The 27458-nt window shown below is 27.5% G+C and overlaps 2 protein-coding genes and 1 pseudogene across 3 annotated transcripts; 1 reads left to right on the top strand and 2 right to left on the bottom strand.

The window, feature by feature from the left end:
- Positions 1 to 7454: 7454 nt before the first annotated feature.
- On the top strand, positions 7455 to 12547 carry LOC137837428 (GATA transcription factor 8-like). 2 transcript variants are annotated; one of them, XM_068646412.1, is made up of 4 exons: positions 7455 to 7704; positions 8133 to 8159; positions 8836 to 9080; positions 11188 to 12547. In XM_068646412.1, the coding sequence occupies exons 3-4, from the start codon at positions 8853 to 8855 to the stop codon at positions 11968 to 11970; spliced, it is 1011 nt and encodes a 336-aa protein (XP_068502513.1). In that variant the 5' UTR covers positions 7455 to 7704; positions 8133 to 8159; positions 8836 to 8852; the 3' UTR covers positions 11971 to 12547. The 2 variants fall into 2 exon arrangements, with proteins under 2 accessions (XP_068502513.1, XP_068502514.1); XM_068646413.1 differs by lacking the exons at positions 7455 to 7704; positions 8133 to 8159 and adding an exon at positions 8472 to 8489.
- A 5438-nt stretch (positions 12548 to 17985) lies between these two features.
- Positions 17986 to 19700, bottom strand: LOC137838447 (UPF0481 protein At3g47200-like; annotated as a pseudogene).
- Positions 19701 to 20127: 427 nt separating this feature from the next.
- Positions 20128 to 23050, bottom strand: LOC137837427 (GCN5-related N-acetyltransferase 4, chloroplastic-like). Its single transcript, XM_068646411.1, has 3 exons — positions 22812 to 23050; positions 22094 to 22505; positions 20128 to 20571 (listed from the first exon to the last, which is right to left on the bottom strand). Exons 1-3 carry the CDS (start codon positions 22960 to 22962, stop codon positions 20280 to 20282), a joined length of 855 nt encoding a protein of 284 aa, XP_068502512.1. The 5' UTR covers positions 22963 to 23050; the 3' UTR covers positions 20128 to 20279.
- Positions 23051 to 27458: the final 4408 nt, after the last annotated feature.

Genomic DNA, 27458 nt, shown 5'->3' with positions numbered 1-27458 from the left:
TCCTCAAAGAATTACTAGCAAGAATAGGAGAATGATCATAACAATTTTTAACAAGAACCTAATAAGTACAAGAATCTCATTCATCCAGACACACTCCATTACATAAAGCCCTATCCATTCTTCTATGAATTCTATGCTTCTCTCTTTTTATTAGGAATCTCTTATTAAAATTTAACTAAAGAAGAAACATTAATTCTGATTTTTTTCAATATTCTTTTAATCAATACTTTTGTTCCACTTTTAATCAATACTTATTTGTGATAGTTAATTTGCGGTTTTTTAGTATAAAATAAATTTACTATAAGAACTTAAACCATTTACCGGATTATATGAAATATTATTATAAAGAACTAAAGAATTAAAGTGTGAAATATCACCCTGTACACCTGACCCACGCTCAATTGAAACTCTTTTAATTTATCACTAAATTTAATATAAAAATACAAAAGCAAAACTTGTAAACTACATAAATGATTCTGATTTAATTAAAATAATGTAAAGGAAAAAAAATAATGATATATATAATGAGAAATTCAAGGCATTAACAAAAAAAATGAGAAAAGAGAGTCAATGCATTTGGATGAGAATATATATATTCAAAGAGAGTAGTAGACTTTTAGTCTAGTTTTGATAAATTTAAATTATTAAATTAATGATTGATTAAAGAAACAGGGACACTATATAAACATCAAACATCTCACATGAGTTGCTTTATAATTTGGAAAATGTCATTTGTTGTCTCTATTTTGTTATATATCATTGTTAAAAAAACCCTCTCTCATCAATTTTGTTTTAGTGAAAGAAATTTTACGGAAAACTAAATCATTTATAATTTTATATTTTTCAATTTAAATTCAATTACTTATATAATAATATTTATTTCTTGATGGGCAACATATTTTTTATGTTAAATTGTCTAGAGTTATTTAAAGAAACAAGTAGGGTATATTTTAAATAGCTTTGGAGCGTTCTCAAACAGAAGAGTCATTTCAAATAACCAAAATCAATTCTTAAGCATCTTAATCATTAAATTTATTATTATTATTATTATATATTATAATAATAATAATTTTATAAAACTACTGATATTAAATAATATATAAATGTGAAGATTGAAGAGAATTTTCATATGTGCAATATTATGTGCAACACCAACTCATATCCTCTCATCCCTACAATATATATTTTACAGAAAAACTTGTTTATAGTACTATTATTTAAAAGGAAAAATAAGAAGAAAAAAAAGTGGGTAGTGGGTGGGAAACTATAATTGATACGTAAAAATTGTCCATAGAAAGCAGATTTAGGGAAAGAAAAGTGTAGTTCTTGAAGTATTATTTAGAATTAATTATTTCCTTGAACTATACTCATCTCATGCATGTTCTAAATGCCCTAATATCATTAATCCATGTTCTTTCTTTAACTAACTTGAGTATGCTATCTTAACATATTTATATATAATGCAACCAATCATTATTATCTTTTCTCTCCCAATTGGAGAAGTCTCATAGAAGAAAGGGTTTGAAAGAGTGAAACCTAAGTTAGATAAAGAAGCAAAGGATGAAGTGGAGCAGCATGCACCATCTTCCCTTTTCACATATTTTAAAGAGGGAGAGTAATTTCAAAGGAAATTCAATGAATGATTCTAAGAGTGTGACTCAAGTTAGTTATGGGAAAAGAGAAGATTGAAAGAACAAAGAAAAAGGGTGTGAGACCAAGACACACAAAAAAAAAAAACAACACTTTTGATATCTTTTCTTTGAGATAAAAATCAATTTTTTCTACTAAAAGTTGCATGAATGAGAGCATATGAAGTGTTAAATTTTAGATATAGAATAAAAGCATACATTGATAATTTTGATTTGTTAAAAATATAAATAAAAGTTTATCTAATTTTATCCATTAATAAAGCTTTAATCTAGTTCATCAACTATTAACTTTTTCTTTTTATAGATAACTACACATTCCATCTATAAATTCAATATTTAAAACTATATTTTTAAAAATAGATTAAAGTTAAATATATTTTTAAAAAAATCAAAATGTATTTAATTATGAACAAAAAATTGATTGAATGAATTTTGATTTCGTTTTATATATTGAGAAGAGAATCATTGAGTTTTGAAAAATAATGAAGAAATTAGTATTCGTAAGTGAAATTAAATAAATGAATTTAATTTGATCTGATTTTCATGTTTTTTATAATAAATAAATTTGCTTGTGCATAAATTGAATGATTAATGGGTAAATGAATTATAACGTAACTCCTTATCTAGAATAACACTTGCTTGACTAAAGCACACTCGTTTTTATATGCTAATAATAAAAACACTCTATTTATATATGAGAAATTATTTAATAAAAATTATTAAAATAATGAAAAAATGTAGGTTTGTTAAAAATTTAACCAAACATTGGTTGGATTAGAGAAGACTGTTAGTCTAAATAAATAAATAAAAACGATTTAAAAAATTAATTCAAAATCGGAAAACCAGTTATAACACACATATAATACAATATAATTCTTTAAATTTTAAGATCTTATAAAACTATATTGTGTTTTTTGGTTTCTTTAGTATAAATTTTTTTATTACTTGATTATTATTAATATTTCATTAATATCAATGTGGTCCCAATTCAATCAGAGTTTCATCATTAAGTTTTGAATAAATTAATGTGATCCTATCTTGAAAAGAAAAATTAAGAAAATACTTATATAAGTTAAACTTAATTTTTTATATTCATTATTAAAAAAATTCTTCTAAATTATGTATAAGTTAATTTCAATTTGTAAAAAGTAGTCTTTTTAAAAGAAATTTCTCCAAATAGATTATAAACTATTTGGTAAGTTTTGTAACCATTCAGAGACTTCAACATGTGTTATGCCTACTCTATATTTTCCATGGAATATTTTTGAACATGAATAATTTATATCAGTATTATCTTTAAAAAGAAAGAAAAAATATGATAAATTTTACCTAAAATTTTAACCTTTGTCGAATAAATATTTAAATTTTTTATTAATTTATTTTGTATTTATTAATGTTTGATATGTGCAAATCAAAATTGCAAAATAAAATGAGTAAAATTAGTTGAAAGCACGTTTTTGAAAAAATACCATCATATAATCACATTTTTTACATTATTTTATTTTATAAACTCGTGCCTTTTAAAATATTATATTTGTAGATATATTTTCAATGCATATAACTTAAATATATACACAATTTTAATTTAAAATATTAATAATTTTTATTTTAACTAAGTGGCTGGGAATTCAATAAATACATATCAGTAATATTCAAAGCTTATGAAAGAACAACCACAACCATACAAAGACTATTATTATATCTTTACTCAATCATTAATATGTAATTTTAAAATATATTATGGCTTTGAAATAATGAATATTTTAACTATTTTATCATGCACTTGAAATTCAAAGTGATAAAGGAAAAACCAAATACTGAATAAATAATATTTTTACCATTTATTAATATAAAATTTAGAATTACATAAATAAACAATAAAAAAATGAAAACTTGAAAAAAAAAATTAATGCCTAGTTTTTACGTTAATATATTATCTGAACAAAGCTAATAATAATTAAATTGATTTAGTTTTTAGATTAGCTGAGTTTTAAGAAAATAGTTCATCTCGAATATCTTGTTTATATTATTCTACTAATCTTACATAGTAAATATTAAATTCATTTTATATTTTAAAATATTAAATACTTTACATTTACCTTTTATTCATACCCTAGTCTATGATATAAAAGAAACTAAGAGAATTAATGTAAGAAATAGAATAATTCAGTTTTTGTTGTAAGATATAAAGAAAATGAGGTAACTTCTGTCTTTATATTTTTTAATTTATCTCTTTAAATTTATATTATTAGAAAATAGATATTTTGTACCTCTCTTTTTAAGAAAATAAAAAATAGTGATAATTATATAATAATAATAATAAGTAATTTGTGATATAGTGTTGTTAAAAGATAGTAATGATTTATAGTAGTATATTATATTATTGAGATGTAGAGTTCCTTTAATTTAAATTATTTTTATTATTTTTCTAGTTTAAAATATAATTGAAGATAAAATAAAAATATGAAATGTGTACAATAAAAACAAATATTATATATTATATATAAACCTCATCTAATTAAATGGTTTGGGCCCTGCCAGTAATATTCTATAATGGAGCCCTTCACAGTACATCTACATAAATTCAAAGCTTGTGAATTCCAACCAAGCCCATTAAAGATAACCAATAAATTACTGTAGTAAAAACTCAAAATAATAATAATAATAAAATATAATTAATATCTTTTAGCTTTTTTATTTTTAATTCTTAAAAAAAATTTAATGTCTTTGCTTTCTAAAATTATTAAAAAATATTTATTAGGTCAAGTTACAACTCAACTCAATTAAATTTAATTGAATTTTATTTCTAATTACGTCAAATCTAACTTAATCTAAATTAATTTATTTTTAATATAGGTTGAATGATGAGTTTAATATAAGTAACTAGTGAACAATTCGTACATGTGTTATGGATATACTTGTTATATTTTTCTTTTCATTCTTTTAATTTAATTTAGACAAACTTGTTACAATTTAATTTATTAGTTTAAATTATTTTTTGTAAAAAAATTATATTAATTTTTAATTACATTAATACTTAAAAATTATAACTTTTATTAAAAAAAATATTTTTAAACTTTAAGCCAACCCATCCCAACTCATTCAAAAGTGTGTTAAATTTGACATAAAAAACTGTAAAAAGTTAACCTAACGTGATATTATTTTAGTCAACACAACTCAAGATCACCCTTACTTTTATTGTTAATTTCTTTTATTATCAAATAATTTGAATTAATGATGTGACTATATAGAAGCTTGTAATTTTAATTTAACGGATTAGTCATGTGTATTGTTTTAAGTTACCTTTTTAAAACAATTTTTTATTGTTATTCAAAACTACAATGCATGTAAAATTGTTGGTTTCTATAACAAGTATTATAAAAGTCATAAGCAAAACACTTTTTCAATCTCTGAAAATGCTAAGAATTGATACATTAGTTCCTAAATTATTCTTTAAATTTAAATATCTGTTTTTCTTTATTTCTAAAAAATGTGTTAATGTTATTAAATTTCTATAAACCAAACTGTCAGTAAATACAATAATCAAACTCTCATACACATGTTATGTCTTTTATTTATTAAATTTTTTAATTTTGTAAGAAATATATTGAAATTAAATAAAAGTAAAAATAATTAATTTCATATTAACTAAAAAAGTTGATACAATTTAATTTAACATAAGTTTTAACTAAATCATAAATTTATATTTTTTTTATTCGAATTTTTCATTTAAATATTTTATTATTTAATTTTTGTCATCAACATAATAATATAACATTATTTTAGTATTTTTTTTGCTCAACTATCTTTTCTAACTCGCTGAAAACCTAAAATCCAGTTAACCAACTAATCCAAAATACTGAAAAGAAAATAAATAAATTAATAAATAGATTAGAAATGAAAAAAATAAAAATAATAACATATACTAAAATAATAATAAAATCTGTTAACTTAATAAAAAGTAATTTGTTGTTGAATGTAAACGAGAATTCATGTTTCTTGTAATTCAATCGTTCATTCTTTTTTATGCAATATAATAGAGGATTTTTGTTTGATTTTTTTTTTAACTCTCACTTATTTATTTTTACTAGTTGCAATTTAAAAGTGTTTTATTTCTTAGATGTTTTTGAAAATATTGGAAAGAAAAAGGTACAAATAATTAATTCCATATTAATTAAAAAGAGTTGACGTAATTTAATTTAACATAAGTTTTAACCATGTCACAAATTTAGATTTTTTTATTCAAAAATTTTATTTAAATATTTTATTGTTTAATTTTTGTCATCAACATAATAATATAATATTATATTTAGTTTTTTTTCTTTTCAACTATTTCTTTTAACTCGCTGAAAACCTAAAAACCAATTAGCCAAGTAATCCAAATGATTGAAAAGAAAATAAATAAATTAATAAATAGATTAGACATGAAAATATAGAAATAACAACATATACTAAAATAATAATAAAATTTATTAATAAAAAATTAATTGAATAAAATATTGAACACTTAACTCACTTTCAACAAATATAGTTGAATAAACATGCACTCTTATTTTATTTTATTTTTAGAAGAAATCAATTTAGTATCTAGGTTGAATAAACAGAAAAAAAAAAATCAATGAGTGAAGATGATAAATTGATTTAAATCTTTATAAGATTAAAAACGTCTTTTTAAATCTAAAATGAAAATTGTTCTTGCCAATTGACCTGGTTGTCGGTTGACTCTGGAAACAAGTTGTGACTCGATCAGGTCAGTACAGGACTTATAGAAACAATAGTAAGTAAGTAGTTTCAATCTTAGAAATAGTGTACCTGTACCAGGGATCTTAAGTTCCTCTTATAGACTACGTTTAGGTTACCTCTTGTAACAACCTTCTCTCACGATAACCTTATCTTGAGTGAAAGTATGTTTAATGGGAGGAGTTTGTTACACTGTGCACAATCTTAGCGCAGCAACTGCACAAAATCTTTTCTCTTTGGAGTGCATAAATCTTAACAGAATGGCCACCAGGGTACCAGCATTAGGAGTCCAATCTGTCTATTGTAGGCGTACAAGTCTTTACATATCATGCATGCAACTTATTCCCCAAAACCCTAGCGCTCTTGGGCTTAGGCGTTATAGAGAATGTTTTACTTGTACTAGATCTGAATGTACTAAACACACCCTTAGGCCCATTAACACTCTTTGTTGACCTGACCAGACCTTATACGTGTTAAGTATATGAATGAAAGTCAATGCACACATACCTAGAGCTCACTCATGTGGTCCATCAACTCGACCCTACGAACGAGCTGACCTGTTTGACACCGACGTCGATGTCCGATCACCGAACGCTCTGGTCCAGTACAAAAATAAATAAGATAATTTGTAAACTAGTTCCACTTAATAAAAAATAACATTATTACATTAAGGAAAAATTCATCTTATTAGATTAATGTGACTCAATTGTTTATTTGAAATCTATTTTTCGGAAGCTATGCAATATAGTAGAAGTTTTTATTTTTGATTTGTTTTAAAACTCACTTATTTAATTTTACTAGTTCCAATTTAAAAGTATTTTATTTCTTAGATGTTTCAGAAAACATTAGAAAGAAAAAGATATTGGCGTTTCTCTGAAAAAAGGGTGAAAAAGTAGAAACAGTTATTGATTTGGGATGAAAAGAGTTGAAGCTTGTCTTGGCGGTGTGAATATCCGTGAATGTGGTGTGTAGTAGGCATGGGACCCGTGTGCAATCAGAAGAGAGAGAAACTCAAACTCAAAAATCAAAATAAAAACAAACTCAGAACAAATACTTCAACATCACGACAGTGTCACATAGTAAAACACAGCTAGCACCGAACGCGGAGCATCACCTAACGTTATTTCTTGCCGATCACTTTTTTTTTTTTATCAAAATAATTTCTTATTTCTCACCACTCTTTTAAACCTTCTTCATTCACCTCTCTCTCCTTTCAAAACCTTCCTCTTTCTTCTCTCTCACAAACTCTACTGTGCTTCTCTTTGCAATGGACAAGGCTTTCTAACATTCTTCTTCTCCTTCTTCTTCTCTTCAGGTTTGTCTTTTCTCTTCTCATTTACCTCAATTTTAATTCATCTTATTTTCTTCTAAATTATAATCATTTTTTTCTATTTTAAATACTTTTTTATTAGTAGTGAAATGTAGATTTTTACATCAAACTACACCATCCTCTTAAATTATGTACTACCTTCTGTACTTGCAAAACTTTCCCTTTTCGTTTTTATAGTTTTGAGTGTTTTATTTTAATTTTATAATTATTCTTTTTCTTTGTCTTTATTCACAAATCTGCCTGGCCAAATTTTAGACTACATCAAGGTGTCACTACAGATAGTAAATAAAAAAAGTTTTTTTTTTTTTTGAATGAAGATATGAAATTGTTTAATATTCTGAGTTCTGTATGAAGTATTTGAATTTTATAATGTGTTTTCTTTTGCTGACTTTTTTGTTTGTTTGTTTGTTCAGGTTTGAAATTTTGAAATTATTGTAGAGGTAAGGTTTTGTTCTACTTCTTCTCCTTAGATTTTTATAAAATGGCTTAAACTCTTTTAATGGGTGATGAAAATTGAATGTGTTGTTCACCTTCAGTTTGCCACCAGCTATTACGCACGCCAAGTGTTTGATGAAATGACACATTTTCATCTCAGTTTTTTATTTCAAGGAAAAAAAAGGGAAATGGTGATTTTGCATTGAAGTAATTTTGAAACCTTCTTTATTTTAATTTCTTAACTATGTAAAATCATTTTTTTTAAATTTATTTTTTACTTCTTTTCTCTGTAGTTTTCAAAAACTGGAATATTCAAAGTTTCAGAAACCGATATGGTAAGCAAAATGTTTTATTCGAATAATATATTTATTAAAATTTGATCCATTGTAATATATTTATTAAAATTTTATCCATTTCCTCCCAATAATTGTTTTATATAGTTTTTAAATATATAATGAAAATCAGAGAAGTTATATAATGTGTCGTTTCTCTTTCATGGTGAACACCCTGCTTCTTTCAGTGGGGCCCACGACATGGGTAGTCACTCCTACTAATAACCGATTTCGAAACCATTCACACTCATTCATCCTTCAAACAAACACAACCTTAAAATCAGAAGAAAAAAAACACTATTTTTGTTTCTTTTTTTCTCTTCCATTTTCTCACTTCTCATCTTCTCAGGGAAAAAAAAAGGAAAAATGATCGGAAACTTCATCGACGACATTGACTGCGGCAGCTTCTTCGACCAAATAGACGACCTCCTCGAATTCCCCGCCGAAGAAACAGCCGCCATTGACACTACTGCTGTCGCACCGCTCGCTCCTCCGACAAACTTCTGGTCCGCCGAGTCCGACTCGTTCCACGCCGCCAACGCGGTATTTTCCGGCAACACTGTGCCGGACCTCTCGACGGAGCTCTCTGTTCCGGTGAGATTCCAAACTCTTCTGACATCTCATTCGTCCACGTGTGCGCTGAAAACGCGGTCACGCGCGTTTCGTGAACCAGTTGCGTGTAGTTTTATCAACGCCCCTGGTTTTGGTGGTGTTTTTATTACATGTCTGTTACTCTGCATAGTTGTATGAAAATTGGTTCTACTGCTTGTGTTTCTCTGCTCAGACTTTTCAATTTTTTTCCTCTTTTCAATAGTCCAAACTTATCTTTAATTTGGGTTTTGGAGTTACACACTGTTTTAAACGTTTCAGTCAAGGAATCCTTTTTAAACACTGTCGTTTTTCAATATCATTAATTACACATACTTTACTTTTATCTTTATTTTGCTAACAAAATATTTTTAACACAACTTTTAATAAATAAAAAAGTGTACTTGTAAATTTTATCCATTTGGGACAGTATTTAATTAAAACAATTTTTAGTAAAATTATTTTGTTTTTAAAAATTTAATATGCTGGGGTGATTTTTTCCACTGCAATCAATAGAAACCATCACTCCTAAAGTAATTAATTTAATATTTTACATAGGAGTACTTCTTAAAAGTTATCCTATCCCGTCCAAACACATTAAATGCAAAGTTAATGTATTGAAAATGTTGCATAAAAGAAATTGGTGGACTTGTGGATAAATTATGAATCTGAATTATTAAAGTAATAATTATTTTAAACATTATTAGAGGACGTGTGAAAGAGTTTTTTTATATACTATTTATATGTATTTTATATAAGTTAATAAACTTATTATATGTATGTATTATTATTATTATTTTCGTTTTATATTGGTACATTTAAATAATATTCGTCTCCCTAATTTTTTTCTTTGAAAAAATCGAGTTTTTTTTTAATATTTAGTTTTCGCCGTCAAACACCTTGATCACAATATTCTCAAACATAATTTTGGATTTGGGAGGTTGCATTAGTTAGGGAGTAGTACAAATTTCTAGATATTCTTAGACAAGGGTAGTTTGGTCATTTGGTGGACACTTGATTGTGTCGGTGAGAAACAAGGGCACATCCTCCACTTCAATGGTGGGGTTGGGTGGCTAAATTATTATGAATATCATTATTGACAGTCACGTGATTGGCATGTGACGCCATAATGACTATTTACAAAGGTTGTCACTCACTCTTCATAGTAGCCACTCATGCTTCATGAGCAAATGTTATTTGGTCAAAATCTGTTAATGTGTATGTGATAATTAGTTAAAGAATTCATTTTTATGATAAATAAATTAGTCAAATTTTACTTTATATTCCTCTCTTTCATTCACTTTACAATATATACTTTTCTTTTTTCAGTTTCTTGTGCAATTATATAAGTAGAGGAGGAAGTCAGTAATGTCAAAACATTACTTTGAAAATTATTTTATCTATTAGTTTTTTAATTAGTGGAAAACCTATGAAAAAAAATGTATTTAGTGAAAGTTACTTGATAAATACATTTTCTATTCCATCATAATTTCTGTAGTTTAAATTTATTTTTATTCAGAAAGAGAGAATAATTAGGAATAAATTAGAAATTAAAACATTAATGTTTCATTAAATGTGATAATGTGAATTAATTTGTTTTTTTTTAAGAAGTTTTAGGGAATGAGTACCATATGAGTAATATTTGTATATAAAAAAAATTCATTCTTGATTTTTTAAACAATGTTTAAAGTATTTTGCTAGCATTCTTTATTGTTGGTCAAACCCTAAACCCTAAGTCCAACCTTTTCAATATTCCATTACACAAGAGCTTAAAATTTTGATTAATGGGGTTGTTTAAATTTTCTGTCCACTCTTTAGAATGTTGAAAGAGAGAATTTTGGACTAATGAATTTATTTCAACTTTCAACAAATTTTATTATAAAATACTTTATAAATATGATATAGGAGTACATGCAACAAAATATATATATATATATATATATATAACATAGTTTTTTTCCTTGTATATTTTCTCATTCACATTATTTATTGCATTTCAAAGTTAGCTCTTGCTTTCTCTTTGTTGTAAAATTTGTTGAACAAATAGCGTTAGCAGCATCTATGGCTTGGGAAAGTTAAACTCTAACTATGTTTCACATTGTCCTTATTCTAGTATGAAGACATTGTACAATTGGAATGGCTGTCAAATTTTGTTGAGGACTCTTTCTCTGGTGGAAGTCTCACCATGCAGCAAGAGCAGCCACAATGCACCAACAAGGAGGACATAACTCATGCCCAATTCCAGACAGCAAGTCCAGTCTCAGTCCTTGAAAGCAGCAGTTTCTGTTCTGGGGAGAAGGCTGTACCTCGTAGCCCGGAGATTTTCATCCCCGTGCCATGTGGACGTGCACGCAGCAAGCGTGCACGTCCGACAGCCTTCAATCCCCATCCAGTGATGCAGCTGATCTCGCCGGCGTCTTCCACCGGCGAGAACACGCAGCACAACACCAGCACCTGCAAGGCCTCCTCAGACTCTGAGAATTTTGCCGAGTCCCCTATCAAGACACCAAAGCAGGCCTTTGGTGAGCACAAGAAGAAAAAGAAGATCAAAGTGACTTTCTCAGCAGGTCAAGACCAGAATGGTTCACCATCACAGGCAGTGAGGAAATGTGTGCACTGTGAGATAACCAAGACACCGCAGTGGAGGGCAGGGCCAATGGGGCCAAAAACACTCTGCAATGCATGTGGCGTGCGCTACAAGTCAGGGCGGCTCTTCCCTGAATACCGGCCAGCTGCCAGTCCAACGTTCTGCGCAGCTGTGCACTCCAACTCCCACAAGAAGGTCCTTGAAATGAGAAACAAGTCAGACACCAAATCTGGTTTTGCAGCAGATTCAGCTTCCTCACCAGAACTTATTCCAAACACTAACAGCAGCCTTTCCCTGGAATACATGTGAAAGGAATGATCCTAGTTGGAGGTTCTCTGATTCTGTTTCAGTTTCTCTTGAGTCATGTCTCATACAAGACTTTGAATTGCATTCTGCAAACTGCAATAGTGAGGTTTTATAGGTATCTGCAGCTGCGTTGTGGTTGCCGTTGTGACTGCATTAGCCATATTTGTCCACAATTTTGGAGCATGACAATACAACCACAAGTTTAAACCTTAGTCTTGTGTTGTTTCTTATTTTTCATTTATTTTCTCATTGAGTTTTGTACAGGGCTGGAATTGGGTGATAGGAGCATAGAATATGATCATAAGTTAGCTATATTTAGAAGAGGGTTGTAAGGAGAACTGAGGAAGAAGGGATATAGAGATGCAATTCAAAGAGGATAGAGTCAATAGTGTTAGCCATTTAGGTTTAGTAATCGTAGCAGTACTCAGCAGGCGTCATAGAACTGGTTGTTACTTTTCTTATTTTCATCATTTTTCATTTATTTCTGCTTCTAAATATCTTTCTCTGTAGCAATTCTTTTTGCAGTTCATTTGTAGCCAAACTTATGAGTTGAACTTCTGGAATTTGCCTTCTTTTTTAATGTTTGTTTTGGGAATATTCTTTCCTAGTATCTGCAAGTTATGCTTTTGAGCAATACTTGAAAATGCAGTTTATTTGAAGTATAAGAATATTCATCTTCATCCATTCCAACTTTAGTATTAGATTCTCCCCAAGTTGTTCATATTGCAATATTTTTCAGCTGAGCAAACCCTGCATGCACCAATGCTTGCAATATACTTTAAACATTGTTTCTGGTACCAATAAACTCCCACTACATGAATCACTTCCTTTTTTTAACTGTTTCTGGTTCCTGGTGTTATTATAAGTCTAAAAATTGTAATAGTTTGCCAAAAGCTTGGGAAAAGAGGATTCATATTTCTCAACCTTGAATCGAATCATGTTTCATATAAGTGAAAGAAAACCTTAAGAAATAACTCATTATTACATAGTTAATCAAAAGGACAGAAGAAAAAAGCTGAAAAACAAGAAAGTAGTTATCCTCTGTAATGGAACCTTACCTGAGTGAGAGAAGAAGCCACAAAAGTTAGCAACAAAAGGGAAAAAGAAAGAGAAATGGTGGGAGAAGAAATGATGATGATGATTGATAAAACACATTCATGCCTTGAAAGGTAAGACTAATGCTCCTATGTTAATCCAATTATGACATTGGTGGACTCTTTGTGAGGATTTGGCAACATGTCATGATCTCATGCTACTTTACAACCGACAATTAAATTAAATGATGGTAATTTGCTGCTAAATTTAGTCCATTGCATCAATCATTTCATGGGAATTTTTCTTTCAAAAATGTCACACACATCAATCTTGCTGTAAGTTATGCATCATCTTAACAACTTTGATAGAGACTTGTTAAGGGCTGATTCCTCTCCTCCTCCAACATCATTTGTTTTTACTCTCTGCTATTATTCTATACATGCGAGAGTTAGGTCAATTTCTGCACCAACCTCTTCTGCATAAAATTACTGTTACTATTCCAATGTAATTTTTTCTTCCAATGCTATATATATATATATATATATCAAAGTAGGGTTCATATGAAAGGAGTGCACGCAACTTCTTCGGTCTCTTGAGGGAAAAACCATTAAATCAAAGCATGTCTAAATAAAGATTAAACATAAATGTCATAATCAACTTAAAAGGCTTAATTATATAGTAATAACATTTTATTTATGAATATAATATAAAGTAAAAAAAATTTTAAATTGTGTAAAATTATTTTTCAAAAATAACATATACTTGATTTCTACGTGGAATTACTAACACACTCTCTCAACAAACACTTGCTAAGATAGACTTTTAAATGATTCTGATACCATATTACAAAGTGATCTTTAAGTTTAACTCAACCTCATAAAGTCGGCTCGTGAGATGAGGTTTGCATCCATTTATATACAATAAAATGTCAGCATGTTTAATCGATGTGAGATTTCCAATTGTTATATTTAGAGATGATAATGAATAACACTACTACTTTGTGTCTATTTAAAAAAAATAAAAAAGTTATGCTCAATGATACCATATGTAAATAGTTATTTATTAATATTATGTTTAGGAAGGCTAATTTGAATTATAGTACTTGTTCTAATATTCTTTTCTAAAACAATATACTTCATACAAGATGTCCATTCCATACTCATACTCGCATAGTTTGTTAGTGCAACTATTCAGATCTATCATAAAAAAAACACAAATTTATCTTATTTTTATATAATTATAATAATTTTTATAAAATAAATCAAAATTATCTTTTAGAACTTTTTCAAATAAAAGTACTTTATAAATTATCTTTTATAGCTTATAAGCTCTCTATAAATTTTTAGTTAGTAAAATATTTTATTAGATTATAAATGTTTGATAAATTAGTTGATAAACCTAAAATGATATGAAAAGATATAATTGTATAAGTCTTAATATATAAATGAGATTTGTGTTTCTAATAAAAATATATAATTATATAACTATAGTTTTAAATTTTATTTTAAAATAATTAAATTACTATTAAAAAATTTAATATTTTTATTTATTTTTTTAAGTTATATATATTCTAATTTAAATAACTATTACATTGAATTTCTTTTTACAATCTTTATTTTGTGTAATTTTCATGTAGTATTATGTAATGAAACATTTGTTACTTTAATTTCTAATGTTAACTCTCTTTTTTAAATTTGAATTGCAAATTAAAAAATAACCCAACAAATATTAAAATAGATCAATGGTTAGTAGTCTATTATAAAGTTGAAACAGGTAATAATAAGTAAAACGAAATTAAAAATAAAAAAAATATTAAAATATAATAACGGAAGAAAATTAAGATATAAGTTAGAAGTTAGCTAAAATAGCTTATAGCTTATGGCTTATTAACTAGAAGTTCGTAAAATAAACTACTTTGAAATACTTTTATAATGTTCAAAATAGTTTACAAGTTACTTAAATAATTAAGTAGCCAAATTATTGGCCTTACTAAACATATTCTATGTTGATTATTAATTTTTTTTATACACTATATTTACATATATAAATTCATATTAAATAATTGTTTAGTTTAAGTAACATATGAAATATCAATATTTAATAGTTCTAAGATGATAAATATAAAAATTTAAAAGAAAATATGAAACGAATAAAAACTTAAGGTCTATATATTAGTAAAAAAGATAAAGATATAGGTTAATAAAAAATCATATTTAATTGATAATCAACTATATTAGAGAAAAAATGTTAAAATAAAGTTCAGTAGACTTTTATTGATATTGATTAGTGACGATAGTTTTTAAAGAGATCGTGTGAGGTTTAAAAGATACTCGTTTGTATCTTTACAACATAAGTATATTTAATGGAACTGATTAAGAATTGAACTTAGTTTGTCTTTACAAATGAACTAATATAAAAATTTACAATGTAAATCTTACTTTCCTCAAGTTTTTTTAAAATTGCATGTTATGTAAACTGCATTAACAAAAATGAGAGCTTTCAAAAGGCTAAGTTCTTAAAAATGAGAGCTTAAAAATGTGTCTTTCATCTAACTTTAAAAAAATTGATACATGTTTAATATCTGTCTCTGGTAGTTGACTTGCACTATATACATGTTTAATTTCTTTTCATTCATTTGGTGTTCTAACATGAAGTTTGAAGTTTTGATGATAATATTATAGAAGATTTTAAAAGATTCGTGAAGTGTCTTGGACACATGGTTCGACAAAAGGTTCTAACTCCAAGGTTCTTAAAATAGTTGAAACAAATCTCAAGAAATGAGGGAAATAGTGTCGATTTATACCTGTGAGGTTGTAAAGTTGTTCAAGAAAAAAAAAGGAAGTGGATTTTCCAATAGTATCAAGTCATTTTCAATATTCGTTAGCATCCATTATTTTATCAAAAAATTGTCTCTTACCTCTCAATCATTGTATGTATGACATCTTAGAAAAGGCTTAATTATGAAGCAAACATCAACCAGAATGATCTTTAAGAAATCATCACTATTAAAGTGGATTTTCCAATAGTATCAAGTCATTTTCAATATTCGTTAGCATCCATTATTTTATCAAAAAATGGTCTCTTACCTCTCAATCATTGTATGTATGACATCTTAGAAAAGGCTTAATTATGAAGCAAACATCAACCAGAATGATCTTTAAGAAATCATCACTATTATATTTAATAGGATCTGCATAACAAAATCGAATTTCTTCTTCCATCTCTTTAATTTTGATAACAAATTTTCTCTTAGGTAGTTGTGTTTGATTTAGAAATCCCTTGAGTTTATGCTCTTTGATATGTTCAAATATGCTCTGTGATGATAAGGACTAATGAAAACAATTTGAGAACTGTAGGTTTTGAGATTATTTTCACGAACTCTTGGTGTTGTCCTATAAATGCATTGTATATTAAAACCATACTCTTTCGAAAGTTTCACATTTTGAAGCATTTAAGTCTATTTTGTCTCTAAGCATTGTATTTCACTCATTAAATATCTTGATTTGTCCTTAGGTGGTAATAAGATTATGTAACATAAAAGTTGATATATTAACTATAATATTAATAAATTGAAAACACTACCAATTTAATCCTTATAAAATGTTATCGTTTCTCAAATAAAAATCATGAATATCTATTAAGTTGGTCTTTAAGTTAATATATTTACTAACATTCAAATATTAATCTAAAGAAATTTTTAATAGTTAAAAGATTATGTAACATAATTTTATAATTTTTAGAGAACTTTATATAATTTATTTAATAGCAAAAATAAGGGACAAAATGTTGGATGTTATAGTTTTTTTAATATGTAGTTTTATCAGATGTCTTCTTTTCCAATTGATTTTTCTATTCCACAAAGTAGCGAACCATCTACTTACCTTCTAATTGTTTAATCTTGCATTTTCAAAACATAATATCATGAAATTAAACAATAATAAAAATAAGTTATAAAACTCAAATTATTTTTATTAAAAAAAGATATTGTTTTATATTTTAAACTAAATATTAAAAAAATCAAATAATCATTATATAATTATTATTAAGAATAATTAAGATTTAAGAATTTCATTTCTATTATTTTCAAAGTTCATAATGTTTTGTTTCAGATTAGAAAATTACACAAATACTTAACAGAATAATTTTTTTAATAAAAATTTAATTAAAAATCTTTAAATTTATAAAAAAAAAAGTTAATTAAAAAGAAAGAGAGGTTAGAAATAAAATGTTGAGAATTGATATGAATTGAAATTGTAAATGTACTATTCATGCACTATATTGAACAAAAGTGTAAAACTATTTATAACTGTTAACTACAATGGCGGTTAACTAGAATGAAAAGAAAAACATTTTAATATAATTTATATTTTAAATTAAATATTAAATAAATCAAATAATTATTATATAATTATTTATTAAGAATAATTAAGATTTAATAATTTATTAAGAATAATTAAGATTTAATAATTTCATTTATATTATTTTCAAAGTTCATAATGTTTTGTTTCAGATTAGAAAATTACACAAATACTTAATAGAATAATTTTTTTCAATAAAAAATAATTAAATTTATAAAAAAAAACTTAAAATTTAATTAAAAAAAAAAGAGGAAGGTTAGAAATAAAATGTTGAATTGATATGAATTGAAATTGTAAATATATTATTCATGCACTATATTGAACAAAAGTGTACAAGTATTTATAACTGCGAAACTAGAATGAAAAGAGAAACATTTTAATAACAGAAAATAACTAACTTAGGATTTTATATGTTTTAAGAGTTAACAAACTAACTCTAAATTTAGCTTACTCCAACATAAAATAGAAACAATGAAAAAGTGTTAGAATTTTTATTATTTGATAAAGGAATAACAGCATACTAAAATACCTTCAAAAAAATTTCTTATACAACCAAGGCTCGAGATACAATCATCAAATGTCTACTCTTCCAATTGATCTTCATATTCCACAATTAGCGACCCAACTACTTACCATCTACACATAACAAAAACAAATGTTACTCTATAATTTCGTAAAAATAGTTCACCATTAATATAATAATATTTCTTACCATGAAATAGTGAGACGATTGAACATACAGTCTAAATAAATGTTAGGAGAAGTAAAACAATTTCAGCACTTGTAGATGTTATTTTCCAATGAGTGTTGAAGTCCTCATGTAAGAACATAGCCTTATATTTGTTATAAGGGTTTTCATAGAAGTTATTTAAGTTATTGCATAAAGAGAAATATTATGAATTGAAATATGTCATATTAAGATTTGAGTCCAGACTATTAATCATTGTAGTCAATGCATTAGCATCACCCATCCAATTTACAATAATTTTATTTTCTTCACATCTTTTTCAGTGTCAATGAGAAAATCATAGAATCTTTAGATATTGATTAATAATGTTTGTATCTTGATTGTGATAATGCTCAAATGTCACTATATTTATGAAGAATATTTATGTGCACTCATTGATATTTAAGATTTTCATTATAAACATATCATCCGAATAGGTCAAGTCAAGTAAGCTTTCATTTGGATTCTCTTCGAACTTAATACCTGCCTCTGATAGTTGGCTGGCACAATATACATGTTTAATTTCTTTCTATTCATTTGGTGTTCCGACATGAATTTTTGATGATGATATTATATAATATTTTAAAAGATCTGTGAAGTGCCTTGGACACATGGTTGGACAAAAGGTTCCAATTCCAAGGTTCTTAAAATAGTTGAAACAAATCTCAAGAAATGAGGGAATAGTCGATTCATACCAGTGAGGTTGTAAAGTTGTTCAAGAAAAAAAATAATGGATGTCGATTTTAGTGTAGTGTCAAGTCATTTTCAATATATGTTAGCATCCATTCTTATATCAACAAAGGGTCTCTTCCCTCCCAATCATTGTATGTATGACATCTTAGAAAATGCTCAATTATGAAGCAAACATCAACCATAATGATATTTAAGAAATCATCACTATTATATTTAATAGTATCTGCACCAATTTTTTCTTCAATCTCTTTAATTTTGTCAACAAATTCTCTCATAGGTAGTTGTTGTGTTCAATTAAGAAATCTCTTGAGATATTTGAGTTTATGCTCTTCCATATGCTCAAAACTGTTGTCTACTCTTTGATGATAAGGACTAATGGAAGCAATTTGAGGAGTGTAGGCTTTGGGATTATTTTCACGAATTATTGGTGGTACCCTATAAATGCATTGTATCTTGAAACCATACTTTTCTTTAGGTTTCGCATTTGAAAGCATTTAAGTCCATTTTGTCTCTAAGCATTGCTCATTAAATCTCTTGATTTGTCCTTACGTGTGGTTAACATTTTGTAACATAAAAAATTATATATTAACTATAATATTAATAAATTGGAAAGATGACCAATTTAATCCTTAAAAGACGTTGGATGTTATACTTTTTTTTATAATATTTACTTTTATCTAAAAAAAAATTATACAAAAAATTTACTGCTATAGTTGATGGAAAATAGATTTTGAAGAGATAAATGAATCTAATATAGGATAGTAATTATATGAATTTTAGAGTCTTATAATGAGCAATCAGTACAAGTTTTACAATGGGCTGGTGAATATGCAATACTGGTAAAACAGATAAAAACAACTTGTATTATAATTAGTATTGATCAAACATAAAATATGGTTGACAGATTTACGATATTTCATTTGATACTAAAAGAGAGTTAGATACTTCACAGCAACAAAATAATCAACCCCACTGAAAAATAAATAAGTAGTATAAGTTTTAAGTGAGAAAGTTCAGCTAAAATTAAACTTGAGCTTTAATTGGCACATGAAGTATTTGTCGAAGTCATTTGCGGCTAAATTCAACTGGCACATGATGACATTTTTGTAAATATTTTGTACATATTACACTGGTTAAGTCATCTAATCGGTGTAATATATTGTTCTAAAACTTAATTTTTGTGTTAACATGGTATATTACACCGATTAAGTCATATAACCAGGGTAATATACTACACTCTCATTTAAGTTTATTTTAAACTTTTTTTTTTATTGTGAGTCTGGTATATTATACCGGTTGTACCATATAACTGGTGTAATATATGGTGCCTAGAGAAAGGAAAAATAATTCAAAAATTTAACTCTGGGAAGCATATATTACACCGGTCAAAATAAAAAAATACAAATGAAGAAGGAAGAAGAAAGAAGAAAAAGATTATAGAAACTGGTGAATTGTTTTTTAATAGACAATGTTAATGAATACTATTTCCAACTAAATTTCTAACTAGAAGCTGGTGAATTTTTTAGAAGTTTCATCATGAAGTTGAATCTCATATCTGTTGAGGTTCTTGGTTGAGGCCACTTTGCTCCTTCTGGAACCACGACACGTTTGTATCCTTGGCCTTTGTATAACATTGTGGCCACAGGATTGTCCAAGTCACAATGCAGTGCAATAGCACGACAGCTCCAACTTCTAGCATGAGACTCAGCTTTTTCCATCAGTTTTTTAGCTATTCCCTTCCTCCGAAAATTTTCCCTCACTGCCACATTTGATATGTATGCAATTCCAGTCCTACAATAAAGTCATTTGCTTATAGTCATCATCAATAAGGATTCACATGGCAAATCCACATCTGGTTTTGAAGGGTAATTGATGGTTCAAAAGGTTTATAAGACCATAACTCAGTAAATGGTCACTTTGATCCTGAGTTTGCAAAAGGGTGTCATGTTAATCTTTGAATTGAAGAAAACTAAAAGATAAAGTCTTTCAAAGTGAAAATTGACAACCATATTAGTCCAATTTTCAAAAGGTGTGTGTTTAAAGTGGTAATATACATATATGTAAGAACTGTGACAATAAAGTGAATAGTTTCAGGGACTAATGTGACAACCTGTTTACTTTACAGTAATCTAGTGGTGACTCACAATCAGTGTCAACAGCTCAGAATTTCCATAATGAAAGTTATAGTTTAACCAAGAAGAAACTTGCATGTGAGATGAAAGATTCTGTGTAATAAGTAGCTTTTCTGCTACAGCAGCATATCATCCATCCAGTTATTACTTTCAAGACAAAAAAACCTGGGCAAATGTATACAGGGTCTATATGTATTGGTTATAAATTTTGGACTTCATTGGTGGACAAGCTAAATATAACTAGGGCTGTAACTTTCTTGAAAAAAATTCTGCATTTTTTGGTGTTGGTTTAAGAACTACTTTAGGAAAACATTTTCTTCTGCTTGATGCAGAAAAATATTTTGCAGATAATACAATTCCAATACTTGATGAAACATGCTGCACAACTTCATAAGAAGAGCTCACTCCCTTAAAACGTTTTTTGCCTCTTCAAGGGACAATGCTCTCTGTCCAAACAAAACTCAACCTTTTAGGACATTTTTTTATCAGGAGAAGATTCTAAATGATTTCAGGACACACACATACATATATATAGTAAAGTACTGCTGCAAGTGACAAAGTATCAAGGAAATTTTTCTGCAGAAAGTTTTGAGATCTGTGCATTATGGACCAAAGAGAAAGAATGGACAATCAAATTTAACTCAAACAGGTACACAACAACCCACATCTAATTGAAGCTTATGGCGATGAAATGCACCCATTTATAGTTTAACGGTCAAACTACGAATCAATGCTTCAATATTGACTTCCAAATTGGAAATTTGTATGTTGAGGTAGTAATTTTATTAGCCAAGGTACAAACACAAAATGAACAATTTATTTACAATTCTTTTTCTCAATGAAGATGGTGAAGCATGAAGGCACACACACACAAACAAAATTTGAAAGCATTATATTATCTTCAGGCCTTAGATAACCCCCTTGTTAGAGGTTTTTGAATAGTTGTATTAGTTGATTTCAGTTAGTTAGTTGGTTGATTTTAGTTCATTTCCATTGCACTGTTACAAATACATGCAATTCCCTCTTGTATCATCATCATGTAATCATTCAATAGAGTGACATAGTTGTATGAAAGTAAAGCTATGTGATGTTTGGCCACATGGAGTTATTGCCTTTTCCTTCAAAACTGTGATATGATACCCCTTACTTGTCCAAGTTCCAAAAGTAAGTGTTGCAGTTACCTTCTATGTCGCCGTGGCCCCTTTCTTGGTAGAAAGTCTGCATTATTGTCTACTGTCAATATACCAGCCACATAACTCTTGTTGAGATTGAATTTTCCATCAAAACTACCAATCTTGTGACCCTCACTTCCAAATGAAAAGGACTCATCAAGTGAGGAGCCAATAACAGCCACCAAACAGATTTTTCTGCAGTGTCTTGGCCTGAAGAATCCGGCTAACATAGCTGCTAACATAGCCACCACCAATCTATCTATCCTGAGCACAAAATCTAATGGGAAGGAATATTCAGGGAAGAAGCAGTTGCAGTGAGTCTCTGCTACTCCCCAATAGTCCTCTAACCTTGCCTCGCGGACAACAATTTCGGGGGACACTGTTGGGAACAAATCAACAACTTCACTAGCCCTGCAAATTCCTGAATCCAAACACCAGATTTTTATCTCCTACTCAAGTTTCCATCTGAGTATAATAAATGGAAACCATGCATCTCCAGAATGCTTTGCATCAGGTGAAATCAAAACCTATGAATGTAACTATACTTATATGATGATCCACATTGTTGACTATAGTCAACTTGCAAAAGGGTTTGAATAAGATGAAGTGAATTGAGAGAATCACAATATTTTCAAAAGGGAAAAAAAAATAAAGCACAACCCAGTAATGCAATGAAGCTTAGGTCTGAAGCCTGCCCTGCAGAACAGGTAACTATGCAGAGAAGTACCTTTGTTGGAGAGAGAAAGGAGAGAGAATTCATTGGAGGAAGGTGAAACCTTGGAAGGGAAATAGTTTGGTTTCTTAGAACTAACATTGAAAGGTGAGAATTTGGTGAGAGTTGAGGATACAGAGATATCAAAGGGAATAATAGACAGCATTTTGTGGAGGGTCTCTGTGTGTATTGTGGAACTCCCACTTCATTGGAAATATCTCAATACTGTGTTTGTGTTTGATAAAGAGACACTGGAGATGATATATTTACACTCTTCAAAATTTATACTATCACTTAACAATTGTTTTTATTAATTTTTTATTTGATAATTTAATTTATATTTTAATTAAATAATTTAATTTATATTGTAATTAAATTATTTAATTTAATATTTTTATTATATATAGCAGATGTAAGAGAAAATGTGGGTGTGAAAATAGTTTTCTTTCAAGAGGGAGTGAATTAGATGGCATGTGTGACAACAGAGTGAAGACAGAAGCGGATCAATCAAATATTGTTTGTTATATCAGAGATTTTTTTTAGTTATAAGTGAAATTTGTCATTTTTCCTTTGTTAAACTTTCAATAGGAAATAGTAAAATATTTTTATTTTTTTATATGAACTATTTTTTAAAAACTCGCATTTTTATATTATAAAATCAAAATAAAATTAGAAAACTTTTTTTTATTTTATATAATTTTATAAAATTAAAAGAGTTTAAAATAAGGTGGTGTTATTATCACCACAAAAAAAATTATTAAATAGAAACTAATTTTAGAGATAAAAAATAATTAGTTACTATAGTAACTAAATTAAAAACCATTTTAAAGACTAAAGAAATTATTAGTTTCTAAATTTGTTTTTACTATTGATAAATAGTTTTTAAACTGGTATCTAATTAGCTACCGAAGTTTTTTTACCAAATTTAGAATCTAAATAATTGTTAGTTAAAACCTTGGTAGAAACTAATTTAGAAACTAATAATTTTTTTTAGTCTCTAAAATGGTCTCTAATTTAGTCACTATAGCAACTAATTATTTTTTGTCTCTAAAATTAGTTTCTATTTAATGATTTTCTTGTAGTGTATAATTAAAAATTGTTAGGTTAAATTTCATTAGACATGATTATTTTGATGGCTTATGAAACAAACTATAAAATATGAAAATTGTTTTTTGTTTTTTGTCTTTTCAGCATCACACAAATGTTGTGTTTGTTTGGTTTGATAACAACATAACAACATTCGTAAAGCATTTTGAGTTCGTAGTCTCATCCGATAATGTAAAGCATTTTGTGTTCTTAGTCTCATCCGATAATTTAATGCTTGGACAAACAATGGAAATATATAGTCTCAAACATTTCATGATACTTCTTGAATATTATGAATGTTTATTCTATATGTTCAAAGAATGTTCATCCTTCCCACTTTAAATGTGGATATTGCGAATAATTGTCTACATTAAAGATCTTTTGAAGAATGTACTAAAGTTATTCCACACTAATAACCATTCTGAGCAAACGAAATGTTTGCCTTGCGAAGACCATCATCCTCGTAGAGTCTTATGCTTTACTCCAATTTTCATAAAAGCTTACTTAGGTCTAATAAGTCATGTTGTATATATGTTGCTTGAAGAATACATACGCAATTAATGTTACATGAAGAACATTTAATGCATCTCTAAACTTGAATGTTGATAGTCGCAACATGAAGAAGATGACTTCTCCTAGGATCCTAATGACTACAAAGGATTCTCAATGACTTTCTCTTATAATCCTCTAAATAGCATATACCCATAAAGAAGAAAGGTTGACGACGATAATGTTATTAACGCTCTTGCAATCTTTAAGAATCCTTGTGCCCTAGATGTGAAAAAGAACATCGGTTGTATTACTTAATTAATCTAGAAGAGTCAACATTATTAGAGTGAAGTCTTACATAACCTTATTGATTTTAATTTAGTTTTTTTAAACAATAAAGTGTAAACATAAACATGCTTCATTTATAAGACAATAGTTTTTCAAACAAATCATTTGAGACACAAGTGTTTTGTCTAACCGACAATACAACAATTGTGTTCTCTTGCTTCGTCTTACAAGAAAAGTTATGGTCATATGATACACTCAGTTTTTAAGCTAACATTGTACATAACAAAAACATTTATGAGCTTATTACGTGTTGCAGAGAATGAACATGTTTTATAAGGATATGATAAGATCACTTAGGTAAGAACCTAGTCCTCAAAACTTCGCATAAAGTTAAAAGGGTTGAATCCTCTAGAGCCTTTGAGGCTATTGAAAATGCTGATTTAAAGTATGATGACTCATCATCCAAAAGTTCAAAAAAGTGTGAAAAAAAATAAACTACAGGAAAGATAGTCGGTCTAGCAAAGACATTAGGAAAAATGTAATATGATTTGGATGTTAGAAACCTTAGACACATCAAATCTGAATGTCTAGAACAAAACCAAGGAGATACGGAAAGAGATGAAAAGAAAAAAGTCTCAAAAAAAGAGTTTTATGTCTACCTGAAAAAATCTTGATCTATCTTATTCTAAATCTATAGAGAAGACTCACATATGTCTCATGAGAGACGCTGAGGACAACCCAAATTTAGATGAATCTGATGAAGATGTAAGTTTGTTTGATATTTACTCTCTTTATAAAAGCATATATTATAAGAAAATTGTATCATATAATGCACATATCTAAATAGTCTAAATAGATAAAAATATAAATAAAGAAATAAATTTATTAAAAAAAATTAAACATTATAGTATATCGTGACAAATTTCTTTAATCCTGATCTATCGTAGAAGTGTGAAAAAAATTATATTTTAAAAATTTAGTTCGGAAGATAAATACGTTGTTAATTCATCTTAATATATGTGCTTAAATAATTAATTTGTTTATTTTTTTTTTAACTCAAGTGATTTAGTATTATAATGAACTCGACATTACCTTACCTTATTATTAACTAAAGTGTTAACTAAATATAATGAAAAAAATATTTTTCTTAGCCATATATATGATTATGCTAACATACTTTTTTATTGTATTTAATTTATATTATTATTTTTTATATTTAATTTTGTGTCAGTTCAACCAATACTATATTATTGTTGTTGTTTAATTTAAAATATAATATCTATTTAAGTGTAATTTGGATTTATACAAATTACTTTTTACTATTTTTTAACGTCAACACAGAATGTGCTTAGTCGATTTTAAGTTATATTTGACATGGATCTAAATAATACAAATTTTACAAATTCTTAATATCATTAAGGTAAAATATAATTATTATAGTGAAATTATTCAAAACCAGAAATTTGAACCCTATATTAAAAAAACGGGACATTTTCCTCTACGAAATTGTTTTATTAATGGAAAATGTTGTTGTACTTCAACTCAATGGTACATGATGCTATTGATAACTTAATCTTCATTACACATTATTAATTACTATTAAACTTGCTATTAATGTTTTCCAATTACGTTTTCAATTTGGATTATTTTATAATAATTGTTACATAGATTTCAATTGAATGCTTGTTTATATTATAATCGTTAGTTATCATTTATGAGAACAAGTTAGAAGTGAAACTTATCACTAATCAGTAAACATCAATATGTTTTTTATTCCAAATTGTTTCATTCAATAAGTGGAAAACATTCATTAAACTAAACGTTAAAAATTGTATTATGAGCTATAAGTGAAGCTTTATTCATCAGATACTTCAACAAGAAAAAGTGATTTCAAGACCAATATTCAATGGCATCATTCAATTCCTTCTGTGCTGTTGTGTTCTTTCTCATAAGTTTTAACTTATTAATTGAAAAATTAGCTGCTTCAGAAATCTTGCTACCATCTAAGGATCCTTCTTCTTCTAGGGTTAACTATGCACCAAGGCCATTGTCACCATATGGAACATACTTGAGTAATTGTGTAAAAGAGTTGAAGCCAAAGTGTGGTGAACAAATATTTTTTGCAGTAATTGTTGGAAACCAGACAGTTAGCAACTATTGTTGTCTCAGTCTTGTCAATGATATGGGAAAAGCATGTCACTATGATGTGACAACTTATGCAGCAAATTTACCAGCATATAAGAAGAACAAGACTCAAATTTTGAATAGGTGTGACAAGATTTGGAATTATTGTAGTTCTTTAGGTTCGGCTCCTTATGTTTCTAAGTTTGATTCTGTGTAATGATGGAGACTATGAGAGAATTTAGTGCAAGTAGTTGCAAATCTTTTATCATCACAAGCTTGTGAAATAAATGAGTCAAAAAATTCAACCATTATTTGCTTTCATATATTGTCTATAATAGTTTTAGAGCTCATCAAATCATTCAAGTAAACATACTTACATGTCAATATATACTTTGTATTTGTAATGAATGTGATATATGATTTGTAAAAACTTTAAGTATGTGAAATAAATTTGATCATATTTAACACCTTACATAATTGTATAGTTGAAACTATTAGACCTAGATGATTTAATGGAAAAATGACACTTTTGATAAAAAAAATAATAATAAACTAAGATAAAATGGTATTAAATCATTTTCATGACAATGAACAACTCAGACAAATGTAAGATATATAGAGGAAGTAAGAAATGGTATGAGAATGAATTGCCAAAATGTAACATAGTTTTTTTAT

The sequence above is a fragment of the Phaseolus vulgaris genome, chromosome 4 (genome assembly GCF_000499845.2).
Source record: "Phaseolus vulgaris cultivar G19833 chromosome 4, P. vulgaris v2.0, whole genome shotgun sequence".
Lineage (NCBI taxonomy): Eukaryota > Viridiplantae > Streptophyta > Magnoliopsida > Fabales > Fabaceae > Phaseolus > Phaseolus vulgaris.
The sequence above is the reverse complement of the archived record's forward strand: the minus strand, read 5'-3'. Positions and strand labels throughout refer to the sequence as shown.